At 44.8% G+C, this 26,224-nt stretch overlaps 1 protein-coding gene across 1 annotated transcript in view; it reads left to right on the forward strand.

Moving 5' to 3' along the window:
- The first annotated feature begins 178 nt into the window (after window positions 1–178).
- Window positions 179–26,224, forward strand: part of GPC4 (glypican 4) — a 106,665-nt gene continuing 80,619 nt past the window's right edge. The window contains exon 1 of the mRNA XM_043458511.1: window positions 179–844. Coding sequence (XP_043314446.1) covers window positions 685–844 — 160 coding nt within the window. The 5' untranslated portion in view covers window positions 179–684. The remainder of the gene's footprint in view (window positions 845–26,224) is intronic.

Genomic DNA, 26,224 nt, shown 5'->3' on the forward strand with positions numbered 1-26,224 from the left:
AAGTGGATTTGGTTGCTCCGGATCCAACCCCGCTTCCAGGTTTTCTCCCGTCCCGGCCCTGCGTGCTCCCGCCCGTCTCCGGCCCCCCCGCCGCCCGCCCCCTCCCCCTGGGTGCCGCCCGCTGGGCCAAGTTTGTCGAGCGTCGCAGCGCACGCCGGCCAGTCAATCAGCGGTAGAGCTGAAGAGGGCACAGCCGCGCGGCCGAGGCCAGAGCGAGCCGAGCCGAGTCGAGCCAGCGAAGCGGACCAGCGCCGGGCAGCCCGAGCCGCGCGCCGCGAGCGCCCGCCGCCGCCCACGCCCTCCTCGGCCCCAGGGCGCCTGCCACCTTCCCCTCCTTCCCCGCGCCCCTGTCCCGCCGCCGACCTGCTCGCCCGGATCGCTGCCCCCGCGGAGCCCGGAGGTCACCGGCCCGCGCCTCCGCTCCCTCTGGGCCGCGCAGCGCCTCCACGCCTTCCTCCTCCTCCTGCTCCCCGGGCCGGGCGCCTGGCACCGGGGACCGTTGCCTGACGCGCGAGGCCCAGCTCCACTTTTCGCCCCGCGTCTCCTCCTCCTGCTCTCCTTCTCCAACTCCTCCAACTCCCTCGCCCTCTTGACTCCGCTCTCGAGCCCCCGTCTCCGAGCCCGCCCGCCCGCCACTTTCCGTCCGGTCCCAAAGGTGGGAGCGCGTCCGCCCCGGCCCGCACCATGGCACGGTTCGGCTTGCCCGCGCTGTTCTGCACCCTGGCCGCGCTCTGCGCCGCGCTGCTGGCTGCTGAGCCCAAGTCGAAAAGTTGCTCGGAAGTGCGACGTCTCTACGTGTCCAAAGGCTTCGACAAGAACGATGCCCCCATGCACGAGATCAACGGTAGGTGGGAGCCCCCGGGAGGCGAGCACCGAGACGGGCACCCCGGACAAGGGGCCGCGGCAGCCCCCTTACCCCGCCGGTCTCCGCGCCGCCGGACGCAGGTAGCCGAGACGGAGAAATGGACGGGCGCGCTGTAGCGAGCCCCGGCGCAGAGTGTGCCCCGCGGCGCGGCGGCCCCCGGTGCGCGGCGGGCGGAGGGGCACCTCGGAGTTGCCCCGTGTCACTCTCGCGCTCTGCTTTCATCCCCCAACCCCCTCCCCCGGTCTCCCGGGTCCCAGGAAGCCCCAGAGGACTCTGGCCCGCAAAGTGCGTGTCACCGGCTCCCTCGCCTTTTCCGGGTTGAACTCCTTACTGGGCTCCCCGCTTTGTTGTCGGGGTGACTAGAGGTTGGGTGGGGTGGGGGCCGCCATTGAGGGGGGTTTCTAGAGCTTGCCAGATTCCCGGGGGCGCGAAACGTGGAATTTGAGTTGATGTTTCATTGATTTTCTTTAAACCCACTCCCCGCCTCTCCCACCCCTGACATGGATGAGGACTTTTAGTAGCTCCAGCGGCTTTAGAAGTGGCCTTTAAAAAGAAAAACGACTCTCCAGCCCTCCAAACCCTGACTTTTGGGAACTCTCCTGCTTTCCGGAAGGTGTTGGACGAGAAGGGTATTCCCCCCCCCCCTTTCTTTTTTTCTCACCTCATTTTAAGGGTTAATTGCACTTTCAATTACAAACCTTTGAAAGGACTGATTACGGGAAACCTGAATCTCAGTTTGGAGATGGTTATGCAAATACAGACAGTTTAGCCAGTGAAAAAGTTACCCGGATTTCGGCGCTGGGGGTGCGTGGGGTGTTTGTGAAAGCCCTTCTCCGAGCGCCGGGGAGGCAGCTTTGCGTCGGGTGCCCTTCGGCCCTCCTCGCCAGGCGGGCGGCGGTGGCCGGGCCGGTCCCCTCTGGGTGGCACTCAAGCATTCGCAGAGAGGCCAACTGTTCCGCGCAGCCCCGCGGGCCGCGCCGGGGCAGGTAGCCTGTTCGCCCTGAGGGTTCAGAAGGAATCACGAATCTAGCTGGCCGATGGCCAGCTTAACCTAACGGAGAAGAGCCCCGGGGGCCAAGGCTCCATTCCGAACCTTTCATGGAAGTGAGCAGAGCGCGCCTTTGCCTCACGGTGTTGGTCACCCGGGTGGGGCGGGCAGGGGGGCGGCAGCCCCAGAGGAAATACTGTAATTTCAACCAGGCGCTTCCAAAGGCTTAGGAAGACTCGGGGGTCATTTTTTTGGAAAGGGCTATTAATACCCTTGGAGATTAAGTGCAGTCATCAATTACACATAAATTACAAAGGTAATTGAGGGAAGTTGCTGGGCACTTTTAAGAGTGTGACCGGCATCTATCTAGAAATAGAACCCAAGAAATCGGTGGAGCAGCCTAGGAGCCCACGGCACCTGGGCAGTTATCAAGTAACTCGCACATTACTGATTAGAGACTGTTTGCCCTTGAGCTGCTTGTCTTTTGGGGAGCTCAAGTCTGTCTTCCCAGCGGCACGAGTTTATTGGCTCGAGAGCCGTAAAAAAAGCCCTCTTTCTTTCTCCTCTCCCTCCCGCCCCTCCTGAAAAAGTAAAGTTAAGCCAGCAGCCACTGAAGCTTGGAGGCTCCACAGGTCAGACCTAGGGTCTTTGTGCCCTGCACGGTTTGGGCCCCAGGGCCCAGCGGAGATGATTGGCGTGAAGGTTACAGTTGTCATTCCCACGTTTTGAAGGGATAGATGCAGCGATGCACTTAATGGGAATGTGACAAGTTTTCATCTTCTGCCCATGCAAAACAGTATGTGCCTTTGAGGTGCACTGGAGGCGTTGGGGGAGTGGGTGGTGAAATTGCTCTCCCCACCTTCTCCAGCTTCGCTCTGTGTAGCCTTGCCAGGGAGGGACATCTTTCCCAGTCAGCATCTCAGGAAAAAGGAAGTTTGCAGGGTGCTCAAAGACAGTGCTAGGTGATCCCTTCAATTGTCATGGTCCCCGGAAAACACCTGAGGAATATATTTGCATAAATGTTTCTCTGGACATATCCCCCCATCCTAAAGATAGGAGCGTTATTACTGACCAGCAGCAGGAAATGGAAGCTAATGTGCTCACACCCAAAACATTTTATTCTTTTTGTCTTGTCCTTCATCTCCCTCCCAGGGCTGCTGCTTTTATTTCCCCTTTTGAATGACCTACTGGACTGCATTCTCCCGAGGAACAAAGGAAGTGCCTTTTTAGCTGGAATCCTTGGAAGACCACCAAGGACTTGAGCTCATGCAGTGCAATTTCGCACCACTTTCAACAATAACAAAAATGCATGACTGAATGGCTCAAAAATGTGGAGTGTTAGAGGCATTCATTTGAGTCTAGGACACTGTCACAACACAGACAGACCCAAGTAAATACCTTTAGATGGTCAGTATAGAAACAGGGGTAGTCTTTACTATCACCCTGGCCTCTCCAGATGCTTACATTGTCCTTGTCTCTCCTATGGTCCACTCAGATAATTTTGGTCATTTGGGAGAGCATAGTCAATGGGGTGATTTGAATGAATTAATTGTCAGGCACTTTCCTTGGTTGAGGCGGGAGGTGTGTGTATTTTCTTAAGTGCAAAAAGTCCGCGATTGTTTTCCAGGCAAAGGGTCACGGCGTCTGAGTGCCTAGCCCCAGGCTTAGCCCAAGTTGAAGGTTTGATTCCCAACGGCCTTGCACTTGCCTTCTAGAGGTTTGAACAGACTTTGAGACTGTTCCACGTTCTTAAGGACTCTCAGTCTTTTAAGATCATAATTAAGATAATTTGATGTGCTCTCAAGGGTGTCAGGGAATATATCAGGCTGACAGGGCCTCCAACCTAGGTCTTTCTTGCGTTGCCTATCCACTTGACCCCTGTACTTACCAAATAATGGGCAGCTCAGATGCCATGATCAAAAGGGGTCTTTAACACAAAATATAGATTTTTGTTCAGCTTTCATTGGGCATATCTTCTGGAGCACGTACTATGTGTGATTTTCCATGGAGGCACTCGGCATCGTGGAGGCAGCAAAGAGGACAGGAGGGCTCTGCCCCTAGGACCTTCCCAGGTAATAGGGAGAGAAGCTGTGTATACACATGATGGGAATACAACATGGTGTGTGATAAGTACCATATGAGTGGTGCAGATGAGGAGAAAGGAGGGCCTGGGGAGTTCAAGGGAGAAGGGATTTGGGACTAGGGTATTAACTCACTAATGGTAATTCAATAGTTAAAAAAATAATGTTTATAATGAAAAATTGTAAAATCTTAACATTCTCATTGTGCCTCCCTCCATAAGGACAGGATAAAGGACATGCAACAGTTGGCGTTTTATTACTCATCTAATCATTGCTTGAAATTATCTTGAGGAGTGAGCCAGTTTGGTTAGAAACCTTAAGCTTGCCAAGGTGAGATCGAAGGCTACCAAGGAGAACTTGGCATCATAGTTGTGATTTGGGAGCTTTTGTTTTCCTGTTCCCATTTACGTTTATGACCAGTGCATCTGTGAGTGTGCTCACACACTCGTGTGTGTATCTCCAAGGGAATCACATAAGCTATGCTAGGATTACCTGGGAGAATGTGTGTTGGAGAAGTAGGAATACTTTCTGCTATTGCATTGAATATTACATGTAAGACACACAGCGTGTCTTCAAGGTTGTATTCCCTTTTACATACTTTAACTCTGTGGGTTAGATTCTGCTGAGAACTTGTGATTTTTCTCACCTGTCAGTATAGAAATTATCCCAAGTTTCCTGGACATGCTCAGAAAAGAATTTAGGAAAAGTTCTAGCTTACGCAGCCCAGTCTCTAGTTAGAACATACAAATATAAAATGTTTGATTCAGCATAATTACTGTTTTCCTTTTTGATTTGACTCACATTGGGTTGCATGCAATTTCAGGATTAGCTGGAGACTAGACTGAGGAATGAAAAAGGAAGTTTTCTTTTGTTGTCTCAACAAGGGAAACAGCATCAGTGTTCATCTAAGTCAGTTGGCTCCTGAATAACATCATCTGTTTTAGCACTGAATTGGTTGCAATATATGTTTTCCAAAAATGCATTTTGGCCTCAGTGAAAAGATGGGTGGCTATTAAGTGCTTTCTTTGGGCCTGGTCCTAAACATGATCATCCCGACTCCCATAGAGGGCTGGTTTTGGAAACATAGGCTATGAGAGAACCTATACTTGCGCACTCAGTGGTGTTTGACTCTCTGTGACCCCATGGGCTGTAGCTCACTAGGCTCCTCTGTCCATGGGGTTATCCCAGCAAGAATACTGAAGTGGGTTGCCATGCCCCCCTCCAGGAGATCTTTCTGATCCAGGGATCAAACCTTGTCTCCTGCATTGGCAGGCAGTTTCTTTACCACTGAACCATCTGGGAAGCCCATGAAAGAATCAGTAACTAACTAGCTAAAGACCATCCCCACAGCACTATGCTGATGCTATACCCTAATGGAGACAATCTAATGCTAACTGTAAATTGTATTTCCTGGGCCATGAGGAGCCAAAGATAGCTTCTGAGAAGGGGAGTGTTATTAGTCACACTGTTTCTGGAAGATAACTAGTGGCACCGGGAGTTCAGGGTTGGTGAGGCAAGGGGGACAAAGGTAGGGAGGCTGTTTGAAATAGTTCTTAACTGGTCTACCTGCCTCTTGTCTGTCCCCCTCCCCTATTCCATCCTAAGTATCACCAGCTTCCTTTCCCTTCAGCAGTGCTGAGTGGATGCATTCCTCCGCTTTGAGCTTCCCTGGCTTCAAGAATCTCAAGTGATAGTTTCATTGAGTCACTCCTGAACCCCCAGGGTTATGTGCCGCCTTCTTCTGAAACCCTGGCTTGAGTCAGAGCCATGGTCTTTGCACCCAGCGGTCTTGTATCCTGGTTCATTGTGTGCGCAGGCACACGTGTGTCTTCTTGCCTCAGCTCTACATGATCCGAGGGCATATAGCAGCTCCTGGCGTTTTGTGTGCCCAGCGGTGCCAGGTACAGGCGTGCAGTGCAGTATTTGTTAAACAGGTGTGTGTATGGTGGGGTGGGGGAGTCACATAGACAATTAGATCGCGTTGTCTGGCAGGACACCAGTGCTCTCGTCGGATTATGCTGCCTTGATGATAGATAGATCGTCATTCCGCAGTCTCTTGCTCTCCTGGGAAACTTTTGGGTCTAAACATTCTGAAAAGAAGTAAGTTTAGAGTAAACCCTCCTAGAAATGTTATTATAACTTGGAGACTTTTTATTCTTTGATGGGACTGCTCGTCTTTACCACTTCATTAATAACAGTGTCATATGAATTTTTCAGAAGGGTTCAGAATTCTGATTTTCTTCCTGGTTTCTTTAAGAAACAAACAATTGAGACTTTTGTGATTAGGCAATTTAGAGCAAATGGAGAAGAGTAATTTAACACCTTAGACTCAGCATATAGAGCTGTTTGATGCACATCAACGACCTTTTAAAAGAATCTTGTTTGTTGTCTTTACCAAGGTGAACAACACAGGCTTCAGGATATTGATAGTTTATATCAGCTGGGACTTCCCTGGCGGGCCAGTGGTTAGGACTCCATGCTTTCATTGCCAAGGGCCTGGGTTCAATCCCTGGTCAGAGTACTAAGATCCCACAAGCAATGCAGTGTGACAAAAAAAAAAAAAAAAGTTTTTTTTTTTTTTTCTATAAGCAAACACACTAAAATGTGAACAGGTAAAAACTAGCATTTTTCAATTCCACTTGGTTAAACATCTGTTTCTTACTATCGAGAACATGAAAGTGCAGAAAATTCATGAAGCGATTCCATCCTGGAGGTAATTTGAAATATTATATTTAAGTTCTGATGCATTTAATTCAGCAATCTGGTGGGAGAGAAAAATCAAAGAGATCCATCAGCCAGGTATTCAACTTTTGAAAAAGAAACTCTAACAAATGTTAGAAATTAGGAAAAAAATTGAATGGAAGAGTTAAAAAAAAAGTCAATAACCTCCAGGAAGCCTGGAAACTATGTAAAAACATCTTATTGGAAGCCCAGATAAATGTGTGCCAAACATCAAAAAGACCAGCTGCTTGGGGGAAGAAAAAAAGAACCCGGCATGACTAACTGGCAGAGTAAAAGAGGCTGCTTCAGGGAAAAAGGCATCTTTCACAAAATGGGAAGAGTTTAGGAAGTCCATGAGGTGTAGCAGGGCAGGTACAAACTAGAAATTAAGTGAGCTGAAAGAGAATCGGAGGTGAGCCTTGCCAGGGACTTGAGAGAGGGCTCAGGTGATGATAATGGTGAGAAGGATGGGCTAAGTGAGTCCAGCCTCAGAGGAAAAGCAATATGGCTTCTTTAAGGGGCAGCCATGCCGGATTAACCTCCCAGAGTTCTTTGAGAGAAAAGAACCAAGTGCATACAGGGAAACAGACCTAGTTTAGGCTGTCAAGAATTAGGCAATGGGATTCCAAGGCAGAGTATATTCAGGAAATTAATTTAGTTTGGGATAGGTGAGAATGTTTGTTTATTGAAAAGAGGAAAAGGGAAGGGAGGGGTAGAGGGAAGAAACCCCACTGTCCTAGGTGGAGTAGTTTACATGGAAAGACCATGGTTTCTTAGAAAGAGCAGGTCTAGCCCAGCTCTGTGACAAATTAATTATTTGATCCCTTTGGTCAGGTTCTTTTGCCTCCATTTGAAAAATGGGTGTGGGGTTGTTAGAAGACTGGATTACATCAGGGATTCTCAACCCTGGCCATGCTTTAGAACCACCTGGAGATCTTTTAAAATCCACTAGTGCCTGGGCACTACCCTCAGGCCAGTTAAATCATACTTGCTGGCAGTAGGGCTAGGTAAGTTTTCAATTTTTCTTTTCTTTTTTTCCTTTGGCCATGCTGCCCGAACGTGGGAATCTTAGTTTCCCTACCAGGGATTGAACCCTCACCCCCTGCGTTTGAAGCCCCTTGTAAAATTTTCAAAGCTCCTCAGGGATTCCGATGAGCAGCCATGGTTGAGAAACAGTGCCCTAGATGATCTGAGGTCCCTTCCACCTCATATTCTGTGATTCTGAAGTTTCCAATAAATTTCATCACAGACTTATCTCAGAAGAGTGCTTTGATTGAGATCCAGAGCATGTTTGTTTTGATTTTGGTTAACTTGTTTTTAAGAGAAGGATCTGTTAAACTTGGGGAAAATATTTTGTAGTCAAGATGCAAGTACATGCCATCACCAGTGATGCTTTGCTGATGGTTGAGAAATAAAGACTGGGACATTGAGAGAACTTTGGAGAGATTTAGACAGGAATCCAGCCTTGCTGTTGTTTATTGATTAAGTGTCAGTGTGCTGGGTGATACTTCTTCCCTTTATCTTTATTGGTAAAATAAAAAAAAATCTCTTTATCCCTTACTTTAATGTCCTCTTTGCCATGTGTTTATTCTCTTCAAGTATCTTATCAAGAAATAGAAGTACAGTAAATCCCTAGGCTTCTGGCCGGCATAGTCATCCAGAACGCAGCTGGGAATGTGGAAGTAAGCAGAAAAGCTAAATGATGGAAACAGCTGTCATAAAGCCCATGCATTCTACTTGGAGAAAAGGCCTTCAGAAATTCATCATCCCTGATCATTGATTGAATGCCTTTTGTATCGAGCAGAATGCTAGGTGCTGGGGATTCAAAGATTTTGTTCAAAACCAGAATCCAGCTTTTTGGAGGCACTTATATTCAAATTCGGTAGATAGGGTTTATAGGTGAGAAGATAAAAAGCTTAAGTTACCTGGCTTCCCAGTCCAAAACTGATTAGGAGTAGGCATAGGAGTAGCCAGTAGTGCTGGTTGGAGAGTGGAAGGGTCAGAGGAATGGGTAGGTTTAGAGGCTTGACATCTGGGAGGAGTGAGAGATGACGGTGTGAAACAGGTTGGGTAGCCAGAGGCTGAATAGTAGACCCAGAACTTGCTGATCCTTGGCAGTTGGAGCCCTATTAGGATGGGTGAATACTCAGAGACACCTCTCTAACATAACCGTTGAGGGCACTGGTATATTTCAGGGCAGTATTAAATAATTGTGTTTGGAATATTCTGATTTAAAAGTTAAGAAAGTATATTTGTGTGTTTGTGTATGTTTGACTATACCGCATAGCTTGTGGAATCTTAGTTCCCTGACCAGGGACTGAACCCACATCTCCCTGCAGTAAAAGCACAGTCTTAATCACTGGACTGCCAGAAAAGTCCCAGAAAGTATATTTTAGAAAAAGTGGATGCCTTCAAAATACAGAAATTGCCCTTGAAAGCATATTGCCTTTTTAGAGAACCTAGTTTCCTGACAGTGCTGGGTCAATAAATTGGAGTCAATTCTGTGTGTCACTTTGTTGTTTTCTAGGGTGAAAAAAAAAAGGCTGTGTATCTTTCTGACCCAGGGATCAAACCTGGGTCTCCTGCATTGCACACAGATTCTTTACCATCTCAGCCACCAGGGAAGCCTATTAATAATTCAGGGATTTACTCACAGCCAGAACTTTTTGGTTGGTGATTTTGTTGCTCTGCACTTTGTCTTCTAAGCCCCCTAGAACATCCCAGGAAGATTTTGTTCTTATACTCTCACCACCTGCTAAACTCACCTTGCGAAACTGACATTCTGACCTGAAGTTATCAAAGGCAAGGGTTGGTTTTGAGTTAGAGGTGACAGGTTTTTTTTTTTTTTATTTAATTGAGTGTAGATATTCCTTTTTCATCAGCCAGACTTTCTTTCTTTTTAAAAATTTATTCTTATTTATTTATGCTTGGCTATGCTGGGTCTTCATTGCTGCACAGACTTTCTGTAGTTGGGGCGATCAGGGGGCTACTCTCTAGTTGTGGAGTTTAGGCTCTAGGGCACACAGGCTTCAGTAGTTGTGACACACCAGCTTAGTTGCCCCAGGGCATATAAGATCTCCCCAGACCAGGGATCGAACTCATGTCCCCTGCATCGGCAGGTGGATTCTTAGCCACTGGACCACCAAGGAAACCCGTGACAGGTTTAAATATGTGTATGTTGGTTTCCCTTTTAAACATTTACCAAACTAAGTAAATGGGTAATCATATATAAAGAAACAGTAAAAGTTAAGGACACGGGTACTATATTAAAAGTGAGGACACATTTGAGGTTTCCCATCTCTGATGAGGTGGCTGTTTGAACCTTTAAAGAAAAAGAAGCTGTTCCTGACGGATCACACGTGCTCTGAGAGGCTGTGTAGCTCCAGGTTCTATCACACTGCCTGGCACATGGTAGGTCTTAGAGAAATGTTTGTGGTTGACGAATAAGTTCAAGCATGATTTGTGACTTTGGTAAATTCATTCGAGGAATGAAACATTTCTATTCATCCATCCCTTTTAATTCAAGTAGTTAATTTTAACTATTTATTTTAAAATTTCTAATACATTCAGTACTAGATGCCTAAGTGAGAAAAATTAATAACCTTTAAAAAAAAACAAAACCAAAAACCAACTTGTAGTGTTATTTTTCAGTTCATCCAGAGATGGGAGCTAAGTATTTCATGTGCTTTGTTTTAATCCTGGTGGGACAAATGGTTGCTGCTGCTTACATTGTCTGCTCCAGACATTAACAGGAACTTCACTGTACCTGCCGAGGTGCTTCTAGAGAAAAAGAACCATTGCTCCTGTTCCTTGCTTTGGCTCCTCAGCCTGGTATTCATGTCCTTCCCCTTCCTCAGGCAGCTCAGGTTGGGCCCCAGGCAGGATTGCCTGTCTTTGTCTAGTCGAGCTCAAGGTCACCTTGTTCCCGCCAACCCCCAGCCATTCTTTTCATGCCAGTCCTTTCTCCTCCCAGCTACTTTGTCCATTGGCTTTTGCAAGCCTCTTTAAGCCTGGCTTCTTCTTGATGTTGGGCTTCTGTCCACAGGAGCAGCCTGGGAAGTGGTTTCTCTTGGACTGCAGAGGTTTCCTTAGTTCTCCAAACCCTTGACGTCGGCATCCCAGCAAGCATCAAGCCACAGGAAAAATTTTTTCCCTTCAGTTATTGTTTCTATTCCACCACCCGGGTTTGTCTCCATTGAGTTTTCAGTCTGGTGTTTGGTTAATGAAAACAAAGCACTGTGTCCTTGCAAACTGCAGTGTGAAGCATGTGGTTAACAGTTACTACTTGCAATGGTCCAGCCTGAGTGGGAGTATCATTTTTCTTGGCAGTCACTTCACAGAAAGTCCTGCCTCTTTGGTGCCAGAATAAGCAGTCATTACATTCCTTACAATTTATAGTCAAATTATTATCTACTATTGTTAAAATTGCCTTAATTATAGAATATTTCCCCATGCGAAGATTTTAAAAAGCAACACAAGACAACTTTTCACTGGTGTACTTCAGAAATGGTCCTTAAAAATCACTCACTGACTAGCATGTCAGAAGCTATGATGAGGAATAGTTTTTTGTGTGTGTTTATGGGGAGACTTTTTTTTTTAAGGGGAGGCGTGTGGTGGGTTCACTTTAAACTGAATCTGAGCTAAATGCCCCCAACTGGCTGGTTCGTTAATATTCTGCCTTGTTTATCCTGAGTTTGGAACTAATTTTTTTTTCCCCTGCCCCTTCAGGTCCCATGGGCCTGGATACATTCTGGGAAGAAGGCTCTACTGGTGGGAGGTGGATTGATCATTAAGCTGTGTGGCAATGGGAGAAGACGGTCTTGTATCTTTCAGTTTGGAGGACAAATGAAGAAACCGGAACCTTCCAAAATAAGGGACTGTCCATTTTCTTGTGATCAGAACACAGATTAAGATGACTGTGGGAAATGTTTCTGTTTAGATTCTTTCAGAATCTCTGCCTTTGGGCTCTGCTTTCAAGATGTATCCAAGAATCTGTCCTCCTCTTTACCACCCCGATAACTACAGTCCTGATCTCATCCCCCATCACTTCTGCCCTGGATTATCACAGTTGGCTCTGACACATCTCTGCTCTGGCTCTCAGTCCCTCCTCCTCCCCATCAGTCTATTCCCAGCACATCAGCCAGTGTGATACTATTCTGTTAAACCTCACTGGGATCTTAGCACTTTTGCTCAAAGAGCTCCAGTGACTCCCCTTGCCACCCAGACAGAAAGCCAGAGCTTAAGGAGCCTTACGGGGTCTGCCTCTTGCCCCCTCCCATGCCAGATGGTACTGTCTTCTTTGTATTTTCTATTGTTGTCTCCACATGCTGGTCGTTCTTCCTTCTGGGTTTTGCTTACCTATCACTTTCATGGGGAAATCTTTGCTGACTTCTGTGTGAACTAGAATGCCCCCCTCCACATAAACTTTGTCTCTCTCTCCCCACTGCTCTATTCAGATCTCACAATCTGACCTGAGGGCAGGGACTGCCTCTTTAGTCACTGTCCTATCTATGCCTGGTATCTGGCACATTGCCTGGTACTTGGGTGTTCATTGAATGAATGCATGAGTGAGTACTCCTTGCAAGTAGCATGCTGTTTACCCACCAAAAGCCTTTTCCTAAGAACATCCTACTTGTGAGTGTGAGGCTACATACCTTACTACCTTCCCTCTGTAGAAAGAGAGGGTGCATAGGCTGAAGGTTTATTTAACAACTGTTTACCAAGTGCCTCTGAATTGAGGGGCATCATCCTGGGCACTGGGGGTAAGGCAGCCACCAGTGCCTTATACAGGCCTGGCTTCACATGCATGGGGCTCACGGTCTAAATGAGGAGACTGATATTGACTTGACAAATCTCCAAATCAGTATTTAGTGACAGCTGTGATAAGTTCTTCCAAGGAGAAGCACTTGGGCTTGGGTGAATGATGATCAGAGTGAAACAGAGTGTTTTGGGACTTTAGAACCTGCACTTAGGCCCATAGGCCTCTTCTCACTTCCTAGGAGGTGTGCGTTTTACACCATCACACCCCCCCCCACACACACACACATACACTTGAATGGCAGGGTCTTGAGATGTAAGTCTGGAGCACTTGGGGCGGCACAGGGGAGATGGGCCTGCATTAGCGCTCTTCTCTGGTTTTATCCCTTGGCCATCATTTTAGAGTTGGGGCTTCCGTAGGCACCAGGAAATGCAGAGAACTCTTGTGTCACTTTGCACAGTTGTCTTCTGTCCTCGGAGTGCTCTGCAGAGGAACCACTAGATACTCTTGAGTACTGAACCCTCCAGGTTTCTCTGAAAGCTCAGTGTCCATTCTTAATCCTGTAGAGACCACAGAAGTGCAAGTTAAGAAAATTTATTGAAGTATAGTTGATTTACAATGTTTAATTTCTGTTGTGCGGCAAAGTGACTCAGTTATACATATTCTTTTCCAGTATGGATTATCACAGGATATTGGCTATAGTTCCCTGTGCTATACAGTAGGACCTTGTTGTTTATCCATCCTATATGTAATAGTTTGCATCTTGTTTTTGTTGTCCAGTCTTTCAGTTGTGTCTGACTCTGTGACTCCATGGACTGCAGCACGCCAGGCTTCCCTGTCCTTCACCATCTCCCAGAGCTTGCTCAAACTCATGTCTGTTGAGTCAGTGATGGCATCTAACCACCTCATCCTCTGTCGTCCCCTTCTCCTGCCTTCAATCTTTCCCAGCATCGGGGTCTTTCCCAGTTAGTCGGCTCTTCTCATCAGGTGGCCAAAGTATTGGAGCTTCAGCTTCAGCATCAGTCTTTCTGATGAATATTCAGGCTCGACTTCCTTTAGGATGGACTGGTTGGATATTATCTATGCTTTTTTGACATTATCTGTGTCTCAGTGTGCCTCCATCATGTCTGACTCTTTGAGACCCCATGGACTGCAGCTCGCCAGGCTTTCCTGTCCTTCACTATCTCTCAGAGTTTGCTCAGATTCATGTCCATTGAGTCAATGATGCCATCCAACCATCTGCTAATCCCAAACTCCCAATTCTTCCCTCAGCCACCCCTCCTCCTTGACAACCACAAGTCTATTCTCTATATTTGTGTTTGTTTTTGTCTTGTATATATGTTCGTTTGTGTTGTATTTTAGATTCTACATATAAATGATATGGTATTTGTCTGGCTTATCTCAGTATGATAACCTCTAGGTCCTTCCATGTTGCTGCCAATGGCATTATTTCATTCTTTTTTAATGGTTGAGTAATATTCTCTGTGTGTGTGGAGGAGGGGGGGGCTTCCCTAGTGGTTCACTTGGTAAGGAATCCATCTGCCAAGCAGGAAACGTGGGTTTGATCCCTGGGTCAGGAAGATCCCCTGGAGAAAGAAATGGCAACCCACTCCAGTATTCTTGCCTGGGAAATTCCATGGACAGAGGAGCCTGGTGGGCTACAGTCCATGGGGTCGCAAAAGAGTTGGACATGACTTAACTAAAACAACAACAAATGTGTGTGTGTGTGTGTGTGTGTGTATGTGTATACAGCACATCTTCTTTATCCATTCATCTGTTGATAGACGTTTAGGTTGGTTAGATGTCTTGGCTATTGTAAATGGTGCTGCAGTGAACATAGGGGTGCATGTATCTTTTCAAGTTAGTATACTGTTGTCTGGGTATATGCCCAGGCATGGCATTAAAGGATTATATGGCAACTCTGGAGCTTCCCTGGTAGCTTAGATGGTAAAGAATCTGCCTGCAATGTGAGAGACCCAGGTTCAATCCCTGGGTCGGGAAGATCTCCTGGAGAAGAAAATGGCAGCCCACTCCAGTATTCTCGCCTAAAGAATTCCACAGACTGACCATGGGATCACAAAGAGTCAGACACCACTGAGCGACTAACGCTTTTCACTTTTTCATGGCAACTCTACTAGTTTTAAGGAACCTTCAGACTGTTTTTCCATAGTGGCTGCACCAATTTACATCCCATCAACAGTGTATGTGGGTTCCCTTTTTTCCACACCCTCTCCAGTATTTATTATTTGTAGACTTTTAAATGGTGGCCATTCTGACTGGTGTGAGGTGGTGCCTCATTTCAGCTTTGATTTGCCTTTCTCTAATAAATTGAAATGCTAGGTGTTTTTTTTTTTTTTTTTGACCGAGTGGCTCAGACCAAAGCCCTCTGGCCCCATGGTGACTGTTCCAGTAGAATTCTGGTTCAGCAGAAATGGATCCGATACTCCTGCCAGTCGGCAGCAGGATTCCTTAGCTCTCCAAGCCTTTATGAATGGCAACCAAGTGTGCGTGTCTCCCTGGCTGTGTGTGTGGGGGAAGGTGGGGTGAGCATGGAGACTGGCCAGGGAGATAGGATTGTAAGCGAATGCAGCCTGAGTGATAAGTGTTCCCGCAGTTATCAAGGAGACAGAATGGGAAGGAGCCTTCCCTGCCATACCCGTGCCCCTCAGAACAGGGTTAACTCCATTTCAGAGTTTGATACTATTTTATTTTTTAAAAAGTTGAAATAGGATTGATAGTTTTCACAATTTTTGATGAGTGCTCTGGATAAAAATAGGGCCTTATTTTTGTTAGTATGTTCAGAAATTCCAGGCTCTAATGAGGGACCCTGAGGCTGAATAACGTATAGGCACCACCTTGCATGCTTGGCAGTTTTACGTACTGGTACACAAGTAGTCATGAGATCCCAGTATTACCAGTGTTTTGCAGTGTTGAAGGCTGAAGTCCCAAGTTCTTGATTTAATGCAGTGAACTGACTGCATCTGTAGTAGATAGGTATATATGTTTGTATACAAGAACCAAATCTTGTTTAGATATGCAGATTTACATGTACCCTATTTTATATATGGATTAAAATATGAAGCTTTTGCTATATGTCCTATTCTAAATAACATAAGCTTGCACTGTCACTATATAAGGATAAATTGCCTGATTAAAAATAGACATAAGCATTTTGTTTCTTGTTGTCCAAGCAAGCAAATGGTTCATATGCTATGAAGTACCCATGGTGTGGACTAAGATATGTAGGTTCATGCTGAAGCAAACCAATCATTAGCTCTCTAAACATAGCTTTACCTTTAGGGAGAAGTGATTAATTGTCTCTGCTTCCATTTTAAAACAGACACAGCATGGACCGTTTTTGCCAATAACCTAGTGTTTCTCTTGGAGCCTGGAGATTTTCTCTTGGTTCCTTCTAAGTTTAAGAACGAGAGATTCTGGGATGAAGGAAGCTGAAGCTAAGCTTGTTTATCTTTGCTGGGTCTGTAATAAAAGGGCTTGCTAAGCAAATGAATAAGTACATTAGGAGATGTTTGACACCTGCATAGGGTAAGGGAGTTATCACCAAACACCTCAAGGACAGCCATTTTCATTGAGACCATTGTGTTCAGTACAAATATGTCTGTTTATTGAAGTAGGTCTCTAAGTTGCTTTAAAACTTTGGCGGGGGTGTGGGGAGAAGTCACTTTGTGTTTAAAAAGTGATAAGTCTGCGTTTCTTTAAAATATTGTATAATTCAACCCATATTCCCTCCAATTAGTCAAATTTATAGAAGGCATTTCTATAATTGACCATAGCAACATGAGTGACTAATGGCAGTTCTGCTGTTAGGGTAGGATGTTTGTTTTCTTTCTTGAAATCCCAGCAGCTGTTGTATCCTCAGAGTTTGCAGAAGGGAAAAACAGCCCCCCCAAATTGAGATGTGTTTTTCATGTGAGAGGAATGCAAGCTGATCACTAAGAATAAAGGGAAATGATTGCATTGGCATAGTTATTAATTTCAGAAATGTCTTTGAATCTGTGCTATATGCTGGCGTGTTATGCCAGTGCTTTGTGGCTTCCTGGGGTGACATTTAAGAAATGTAAGACTTAGATTGTGTATTTTGCCAAATATAAATTGCCTCTAATATTAAGTGTTTTTGTTAACAAAAATTTGTTGTAAAGGAATTTTTCACCATTTTCAATTTACTTGATGTGTGATCAAAGCCTCAATTTTCATCATTGTGTATATTTAGTAGTGTACACTCTTGTGGGAGAAAGAATGCCAACTATAGACAGCTTCCTTAAGGTATGTCACTTATGATAGTCATTCTTGGAAATGAAGGATCGTTAATTTTAAAAAGGAAGAATAGGGACAGCCCTAGTAGTCCAGTGGTTAGGACTTTGCTTCTGCTGCAGGGGGCATGGGTTCAATCCCTGGTTGGGAAACTAAGATCCTGCAATGCTGCACAGAGTGGCCAAATAAATAAATAAAAACTTTAAAAAAAGGAAGTATAGGGCATTTTACTCCAGCTAAATGTAAAATACTGGCAGTTTCTTTAAATACCACATCACTCTAGTATGTTTCTTGGTTATATTGAATTCTGTCCACTGGAGCAGTTGACTTTGTGCTTTTGTTCCTTTTTAAACAATTTATTGTAACCTTGATGGGACCTTTCTGACCTCCTTTCTCTTCTCTTCCTTTCTTGATATTTGTTTTGTTTAATCAGTCAATATTGATATATTTTTCCCATTTAAAAAAAACAGCCAAGAGGCTAACATGATTTCATCAGCTTTCTAATTGCTTTACTAATGGAAATCTGTTGGTCCCTTCAACATCAAGGGTGCAGTTTTAAAAGGAGCTGGTGACCGATTCTTTAGCCATATGTCTTTAATTTTTAAAAATCTGGCAGGGCCTGAAATTTTGAGAAGTCACGTCATTTTCTTCCAAGGCTTTAAAATTTTAATTGTAAAATAAACCCTACCTGCTTAAGATCATTTAATCCATATTCAGTAAGATTCCTACAAGCATAGTGATCATTATTATTTTAGTTACCATAGATAGCATGTACTGAGTACTTGCCTTCGGTCTTTTTGGAAAGCATTATGTAGATGAACCCATTTTATATAAATAAAATTAAAAGATACATGATGAAAGGAGAGGGGAATGAGGAATTCTAAAAGAGAGGCTTATGCCAGTGAATGGGCAAGCCAGTAGGCTTTCTAGGTAGCTTTTATCAGCCAGTGGGAATTTGCTATATGACTCAGGGAGCTGAAACCGGGGCTCTGTGACAACTTAGAGGAGTGGGATGGAGTGAGAGGTGGGAAGGAGGGTCAAGAGGGAGGGGACAGATGTATACCTATGGCTGATTCATGTTGACGTGTGGCAGAAACCAACACAGTATTGTAAAGCAATTATTCTTCAATTAAAAATAAATAAAAACAAGAAAAAATATAAATCAAATCACATTGAAAAAAAGAAAGCTGACAGTTCTTAAGGCAAGACATTTTCTTGTTGTTACTAAACCTAGAAAGAATTTATTATATAGGTTCTTAAGTAAAAGACATCGACAGTGTAATAATCAGTGTCGTCAACATGATTTCATTTCTTGTACCGATCTCCCATAAAACCCCAAGAAACAACATTTGAGAAATTCAGTCTGGCTTTTGAATCCATGGGATTATCTTTAGTCGAAAGAATTCAACTCTTCTATCATTCTAGATAACTGTTTCCTTTTCGTGTATAAATTCATATCTCTTGGTTTCTGAGTCAGAGCTCTCCTGTAATGGCCCCTGATAGCAGCCATTACAGCCACATGCAATGTTCAGAAAACCAGGAAGAGTTACACTCCAAGGGAAGTGAGAGCCTGTGGGCTGAAGCCACTTTAGATCTAGGGATTGAAACCATTTGAGGGAGGCTGGACAGCATCTTTGATTCTTCAGCCATTTTCCTTCTCCCTGTCCTGATTAACTCTGCTCTCAGAACTTTGTACCTGGCCCTCAGAATTGTCACAGTGTCATTTGGTCTCCAGAAGTGAAAGTGTTAGTCACTCAGACATGACTGACTCTTTGTGACACCATGGCCTGTAGCCCACCAGGCTTCCCCTATCCATAGGCTTTTCCAGGCAAGAATACTGGAGTGGGTTGCCATGCCCTCCTCCTCTAGGGAATCTTCCCAACCCAGGGATCAAACCCAGGTCCCCCTCATTGCAGGCAGATTCTTTACTGTCTGAGCCACCATGGAAGCCCATTGGTCTCCAGAGATACTGTTTATAGTAGGCTAAATTTTTTCCAATTGAAAAGATGATATGACAATAATAATAAAGAGTAACTTTTATGTCCTTTTCACATCATAGTTCAAACCCTGTTCACATGAACATGTTTTTATGTGATTGAAATTATAGTGCTTGGTGTATCTGCTGTTTTCTTCCAGTTTTATTGAGGTATTGTTGACATACAGCATAATGATATGACTTACATATACCATGAAGTAATTATTACAAGTTTAGTGAACATTCATCATCTCGTGTAGATATAACATTAAAGAAATAGAAAAGAACTTTTTTCTTATAATGAGAACACTTAGGATTTACTCTTTTAACAACTTTTATATACAACATACAGCTCTCATGCTGTACATCACATCTTTAGTATTTATAACTGGACATTTGTACATTTTGACCACCCTCATGCAATTCCTCCTGTATCTGCTATTTGAAACAGAACATGAGAAGTACTTCTGTAGTTCTATACAGTTCAGATTTTCTAATGGCCACACAGATGTCTGTGAAGTTGATGCACTAGAATCTATTTTACATATGCCATACAAACTGTGTAGTTATTTTTGGTGGTTTGTAGATGCACATGTTTATGTGTGTTGGGTATTACATTGAGTGCAACAGTGATCATCTACATACTTATGTGTTTGGCTTCTGTCGAAGAACTTCCTTCAGTTAAATTTTATGTAAATCTTTTTTTTTTTTTTAACTTTCAGAAAGCTTGGGGGGAGAGAAAATGACACATTGCTCTGGTGTCTAAAGCCTGTTGGCAGCACACACCAGACTCCTTTGTTTCAGGTGTACAGGGAAGAGAGAAGAGAGAAAATCTGAGGTTTAGCCTAGGGACTTGGTCAGCTCTAGGAGTTCAGTTGTTTCTTCCAGCATTTCCCAGATGTACTCTCTCAGCTCTTGCCAGGAACCTACATGTACTTTGCTTCCTAAAAACGTAGTTCAGCAATATTTCGAGAAACAGCTCAAATGTTGGCTGCTGGGGGGATGGCAATTAAACCTGAAGGAGAGAGGATTTTTTGCTTGCAGGGCCTTTTTCTGTGGTTCTTATGCCCTTTGACTGGTCTAAAGTTTCCCACATGTTTGTGCATCCTACTTTAAAAAAAAAAAAAAAAGGCGTGTTGGGGGGGAACCCAAACAAAACCCATCCTAAAAACATTTGTCATCTAAACAGAACTTCCTAGAAAGCAGTGCCATTGTTTCTCAAAGGAGGGGCTCGTAATAACCCTCCTTCTCACTCCTCTCCCAGTTTTTGACAATGAAAAGATTTTATGACTATTAGTTGTGAAATGGCTTAATTCAGCTTCTTATTCTTTATGGAAACTAACTTTGCTATGCCTAGTGTCTGGCTCTGGTCAAAGGGCGTTTCCTCTGTCATGGGCTTCCACGGTTTGTCTGCTTTCAGCTTTTTGATCGGGAGGGTACAGTCTCGCCTTTTAAATTGTCTGCTTCATCTTTTATCTTTCAACAGGTCCTGGAAGAAAAATCGTCCAACGGCTTCTTTCCAGGGTCAGTTTTTGAAAGATCCGGGGCTTGCTTTATTTTGACAGGTGGCTGGTGAAAGAGGTGCTTACAGGGTGGGGTAAAGGAGGAGGGCAGGAAGAGAATGGTTGGCAGTTGCTTCTGGGGCTTTCTGACACAACGGCGAATAATTAGGATGCTCTTTCTCCTCAAATGGGGCGTTGAAGGAGGAGTTTGCCAACAAGTCCTCCAGTTAGAAGACAGCTGTACCCTTTTTAGAACCATTGTGGGGTCTTTGGGAACAGAATTAGGATCTGTAGAAGATGCAACTGTGTAGATTAATTGGCTTCAGTGATGCACAGGAGTGATGAATCAGTCAAACGGTGTCCTTCTCCCGAGGACCTGTCACTTTGGATCAGTCCCAGAGGCCAGGCCAGCATGGTATCTCAACGACCCTGGTGTTCCGGGATATCTTCCAGTAGTCCTGACTTGCTTTAGCCACGCTTGCTTCAGTTTATAGCACTCCTGGGGATGGCTAATTACTGACTGCCTGCTGAATAAGGTAGTGCCTCTTTGTTATAACTGAAGCAACTCCCCAGGTCATTTAAATGTGGGTTATTTGTAGCTTCCAGAGATGGCCACTTGTAGGGTTCATGGGCCTTTGTGATGTCTGAAGCGTTAGAACTACACGTGGACTCCTTACATCGTCTCTCCTGTACCAAACTGCCCTCACCCTCTTCCTACTGAACATCGACTGTTGATCACTTCAGCTTCTCCCTCCTGAGCCGTCAGTTCAGTTCATGTCTTGTTTCATTTGCACAACCCAGAATTATACAATAATATTCCAGGTGGTTGGAAGAAAAGGAAGAGAGTATTTTCTTTTTTGATGCCTACAGCCTCCCCAGGTTCAGGAACAGTTTCATTTTTGGTGTTTTTGACTACATTTAACAGATTAAGTCCTGTTAGTAATTAAGAACAAGATGTAAGATGTAAACCGGTTTAAACCATTAACTAGTAAAACAAGTGAAGCTCAGACAGTTCAGAACTGAAGGGATTCGAGATCCAGGAGGTTCTTTTCCAGACCCCCTTTTCTTGGATCTAGGCCAGTTCGGGCTTCCAAGTGGCTTCGTGGGAGGATACAGAGTGATCAGTTAGGGTGAAAGCAGGGAGCAGAAGATGGTCCATGTTGCCTTTTTGTACTAGAACACTGTGATAACAAAGGCCTCTTGGAAAGAGGGCCATCTGTTGAGGCAGCATAAGCCTTCTATCGTGAAGGAGGATGCTTGTTCCACGGGGTTTTAGGAATTCACTGTAAATTAAAGAGCCTTGATATGAAAGAAGATGGCTCAGTTTCCTAAGTGAAGGCAGGTGCTGGCAACAACAGTAATAATAAGTTTTTTTTTTTTAATGGAGGGGTTTCAAGAAACTTGACAGTATGCTTTTAATAGCTTTTAATTCCTTTGCTGACCTTTTCCGAAGTTCTAAGCTATTTCATTATGCTATTCAATTTCAATATTTACATTAGACTTTAAGCCAATTGGTTTGGTTTGGTTTTTCCCCTCAGCGGACACAAGCTATAACATAAGCACAGAAATATAGTACTGCCAGGCAGGAGAGAGCCTTCCTTGGACCATGTGTGACTCAGGAAGCCTGGGTCCTTTGCCCTGCTTGGCCCCCGACCAGCAGAGTGATGGGCATTCAATAACTCTTCATATCAGGGCCTTGTTTGTCCCTGGTGTTCATTAAAGGAGGGCATTTAACTAGATGATCCCTAGGATCCTTTCCAGCTCTGATACTCTATATTTCACTGCAAATGTGTTGAGAGCTGATGAGATGATCTGGAAAGATGAGAGGAATATGAGGAAAGCCCTTTCCTCATTGCATATGTATTCTTGAGTACAATAAAACCTTGAAATGAGCGGTTCTGGGTAACTGAGCCTTCTGAATGGTTTTTGTCTCCTTGCTCGCTGTCAGCTGTCATTCTGTACCGCTGTCAGCATGCCCGCTTTTAGCAACTCCTGTCCGTCCCCCCCCCCGCCCCCCGCCTTCTTGGCTGCTTCCCTTGTGGTCTTAGGAACCGTAGCATTACGCTCATCAGGACTCTGTGCCAAGTAAGCATACAGAAGCCACGGGGGGAGGGCCTCTCCTATGACCCTAGCCCACGGACTTTGGCCGATCAGAGCCTCTGGAGGCTTATTTTTAGGTTCCAGATAGGCTGTGTGTCACTCTATCCCTGTTTGTCTCAGGCTAGACATTAGTGTAGTTAATAATAAGCACATTTCTTCTCTAAGTTAACCAGTAAGAGTAGGTGGATGAGAGGAGGCTAGGATGCACTGAGACTGGAAAGGGGCCGGGAAGGCGGTGTGTATCCCAGGGCCTTAGCCAGACGGCTCATCTTATAAAAGATCAAAAAAGTGGTTTGGAGAGTGAAGTAAGTCACAAAGAGAAAAACAAGTTGTGTATATAAACACATGTATGTGGCATCTAGAGAAATAGTACTGATAAACCTATTTGCAGGACAGGAATAGAGATGCAGCCATCAAGAATGGACTTGTGGAAAGACACAGCTGGGGCAGGAGAGGGGGAGTTGAACTGCGAGATTAGCAGTGGTATACACACACTACCGTGTGCAAAACAGAGAGCTGGTTGGGGTGGGGGGCGATGGAGAGGTAGGAAGGAGGCTCAAGAGAGAGGGTATATATGTATGCGTGAGTGCGTGCTAAGTTGCTTCAGTCATGTCTGCCTCTGTGACCCTATGGACTGTAGCTTGCCAGGCTCCACTGTCCATGGGTATTCTCCAGGCAAGAAGACTGGAGTGGGTTGCTGTGCCCTCCTCCAGGGGACCTTCCTGCCCCAGGGATCGAACGCTGTGTCTCCTGCAGCTCCTGCATTGCAGGCAGATTCTTTACTGCTGATTGACTGGGAAGCCCTGTAAAGTAATTATTCTCCAATTAAAAAATTTAAAAAAAAAACATTTTTTTAAAGACAAAAAAGTGGTTTGGGGTGAAGAGCTAGGCTAAGGAGCTATTTGAGAAAGTTGGAGTCACATTGTAGCTTGGATGCTTGGATTCTAAAGAGAAACGTGCCTTGGGCGTGCCTCTCTGCTTGAAGCAGGATGCTGGCGAGCGCAGGCTGCCCCAGCAAGTGTGTGTATGTTCAGGGTTTGCTTGTCTGGCTGGGGCCTGGAATGTTTCATGCGAGCTTCTGAAAGGCCACAGACATCCTGCTCCCTGTGACTCAGGGCGTAGTCCCAGAGTGGGAATTTGAATCGAGTTAACCCTTCAACAAGTTCAACGGCTAGCCATTAATGTCCTGATATGCTTCCTTATTCTGAAGTCGAAGGATTCATCATTATGGCACAGTAGTCTCTCTGGCCATCAGGCCAATAGCAGTAGATATAACCCACAGTCAAGGGCGCTGGCCACACAATGTATTTTGTGGTCACTACTTCTACCCATTGAAGTCTCTGCATCTCTCTTAGACGTTTGCATCCGTTTTCTCTGATACCCACAGTTGGACAACTCTTCTGCTTACCCATAGCATTTTGCGAGGAAGGAATAGAAGGACGAATGCATGGACATTTGAATAATGAATATTCATTCACTTATTCTGTAAGTGTTTATGCAACATCGTCTATGTGCCCAACTAAGTGGCAGTTACTAGGAATATAAAAAAGACCGTGTCTCAGTCCTCAAGGAAATAATCCTCACCTATTAAAATTGGCTATCAGTTTTATTACTTCTCCAGGTCTGGAAGCTCCTTGAAGTCAGGCACCCTTTCTTGCTCAGTTCTATAATCCCCCCATCGTGCCTTGCAACACAGTGCAGGGGCTTCATAAGTGTTTATTAGCTTGATCTGAAAAACACCCAACATTTTGCCCATTAAAAAAAAAGGCTTACATTCCCAGAAGCTTTTTCCAGACCATCATCTTTGGCTTGATGCTTTCTTTGATCTAACACCAGCAGGCATGTTAGTCTTTGAAACACATACTGCCCTCGACATCAAGTGGACTGAAAACACGGGTCACTGTCAGCCAGGTACCAAAAGGGTCCTCTCTTTATTGTGAAGCCTTCAAAGTAAGGACTTCTGCCCATTTGTACTCCCGGATAAGTGCACATTCCAGCCCACCACCAATCTTGTTATGCCCAGAGTTGCTAAAGTGCTTTAGCCACAAACATGTGTATCTATTGAAAAGATTTGATGCCATCTACTCAGCTGTGGGAAAGCCCAGCAGAAGAATTGTCCCAGGAAGAAGCTTTTAGACCACACAGCAGTGTTGGAAAAAACGTCTAATCATCTAGTTCTTGAGCTTAAGTCTAGCGTGAAAATAATATAGCTAGGGATAATTTACGCTGAGGGTAAATGGGTGTTCAAAGTTAGCAACTGAAGAACTTACTGGGGGAATTTCAATTCAAGCATTGGAGCCCTTTGATTCAAGCATAAGTGCTGCACGGAACTTGAAGGGCTGCTACCTCACAGGTCACATGATTAATAATCAGCAAGCCTTTCGAAGTACAATGATAAAATTAAATCCAGCTCTCATTTACAGGAAACGCTGCCTCTAGTACAGATTATAGACTTATTAGGTTTATCTGGCAAGGCCTGTCCTTTAAGTGCTGTATAATTATTCCTAAACCTTTCAGGAAAGAATTTGAGAAATAATATTTGAAACCCATAAGCTATAATTCACTAACAAGGTGGAAATTTCATTTAGTCGTCTGTGCTTGCTTGCTTATTTATTTATTTTATTGTTCAAAAATTAACCTTTACTCACCAGAATTGCTTCCAGTTCTCTGCTGTTTCCATTCTGGCAGACAACTATAAATAACACAGAATTAATATCACTACAAAATACTTTATTCGCAGCATATAATTGAAACCCACTGCTGTTTGCATGGGGCATGACTGCAATAACAGGAAATGCTGGGAGACAAAAGGAGACACTCTCAGCCCACCCCAAGGATAACTGGAGGCCCTCTCCCATAAAGCTACTTGGCCCTCGTGAATGGAGGCCGGTGTGTTTTGGCCAAGGATGATTTAGCAGACATCTGTACAAACAGGCTCCTGTCAGGACACAGCTGGTCAGAAGTCACACGGCAGACTCGAACAGCCCTTTGGCCAGCCACACAGGTATCTGCCTTCATGGGCTGCAGGTCCCAACCTCTGTTACCACTAGCGGGCCGGGGTGCATGAAATTTCTTGATTGAGCCCTCAGAGGGAGGCTCTGGGGGCTTCTGGCTGCTGTCCCCCTTCGAGGCTTACAACAGAATCTGGCCTCTAATCGCCATGAGAATCAGCTTGGGGTCCAGAAGCACCGGGTGTGAGTTCTTTCTTCCTAAAATCAGATTTCTGCATAAAACGAGCCCTCGTCTGAAACACATAAACTAAACGGAGTAGAAACTGGGGGGGGTGGGGGGCGTCCTTTGTACTCAGAGAATAGGTACTTTTACTTCAAATGTGTCAGCGTGAATTAGCACTATTAATGCTTTCACAACTCAGCTAGTTATTGAGCCGGTCCTTAAAACAAGGGAGGCGAGGGGGATTTGAATAGACAGATCTCTGACTTAATAGCCACTTCTCAGGTTGTTCTTTAGGCTCTGAGCATGTGCACCTGCCTCCCATTTCCATTAACGTCATTAAGAGCTGCGTATCGTGTGTAATACAGGACCATCAGGGTTCTTTATGGCTGTTCTTTGAAAGGGAATAAAATCATGTTCTTTTCATTCTCCCTAAAACATGACGTGTTAAAGAGCCGTGGTGCTTTTGCCCAATTACTTTTGCAGATAAAGTTTCTTGATAATCGCCTAGAAGTGAATTTTCATTTAAACAAGCAAGTTGTGTATTCTTTGTTCAAACATTTTCCAATTCCATTTGTGTTCCTGGTAGAATCCTCTGAAAGAACTGCTGAGATTTAGGGGAAAAAAATCAAAGAACACCCCTCCACCACCAAACACAAGCAAAATGGATGCCAGTGCCCTTACTGCTATTTCACAGCCCACTACCTCCCCACGGGGCCCCCATATCAAAAAGCTGCTGAACAAAGCTGAAACCCCCATCTTATCCCCTCTGCCCAACTATTGTTTTAGAA

This window comes from Cervus canadensis, chromosome X, assembly GCF_019320065.1.
Source record: "Cervus canadensis isolate Bull #8, Minnesota chromosome X, ASM1932006v1, whole genome shotgun sequence".
Taxonomy (NCBI): Eukaryota; Metazoa; Chordata; class Mammalia; order Artiodactyla; family Cervidae; genus Cervus; species Cervus canadensis.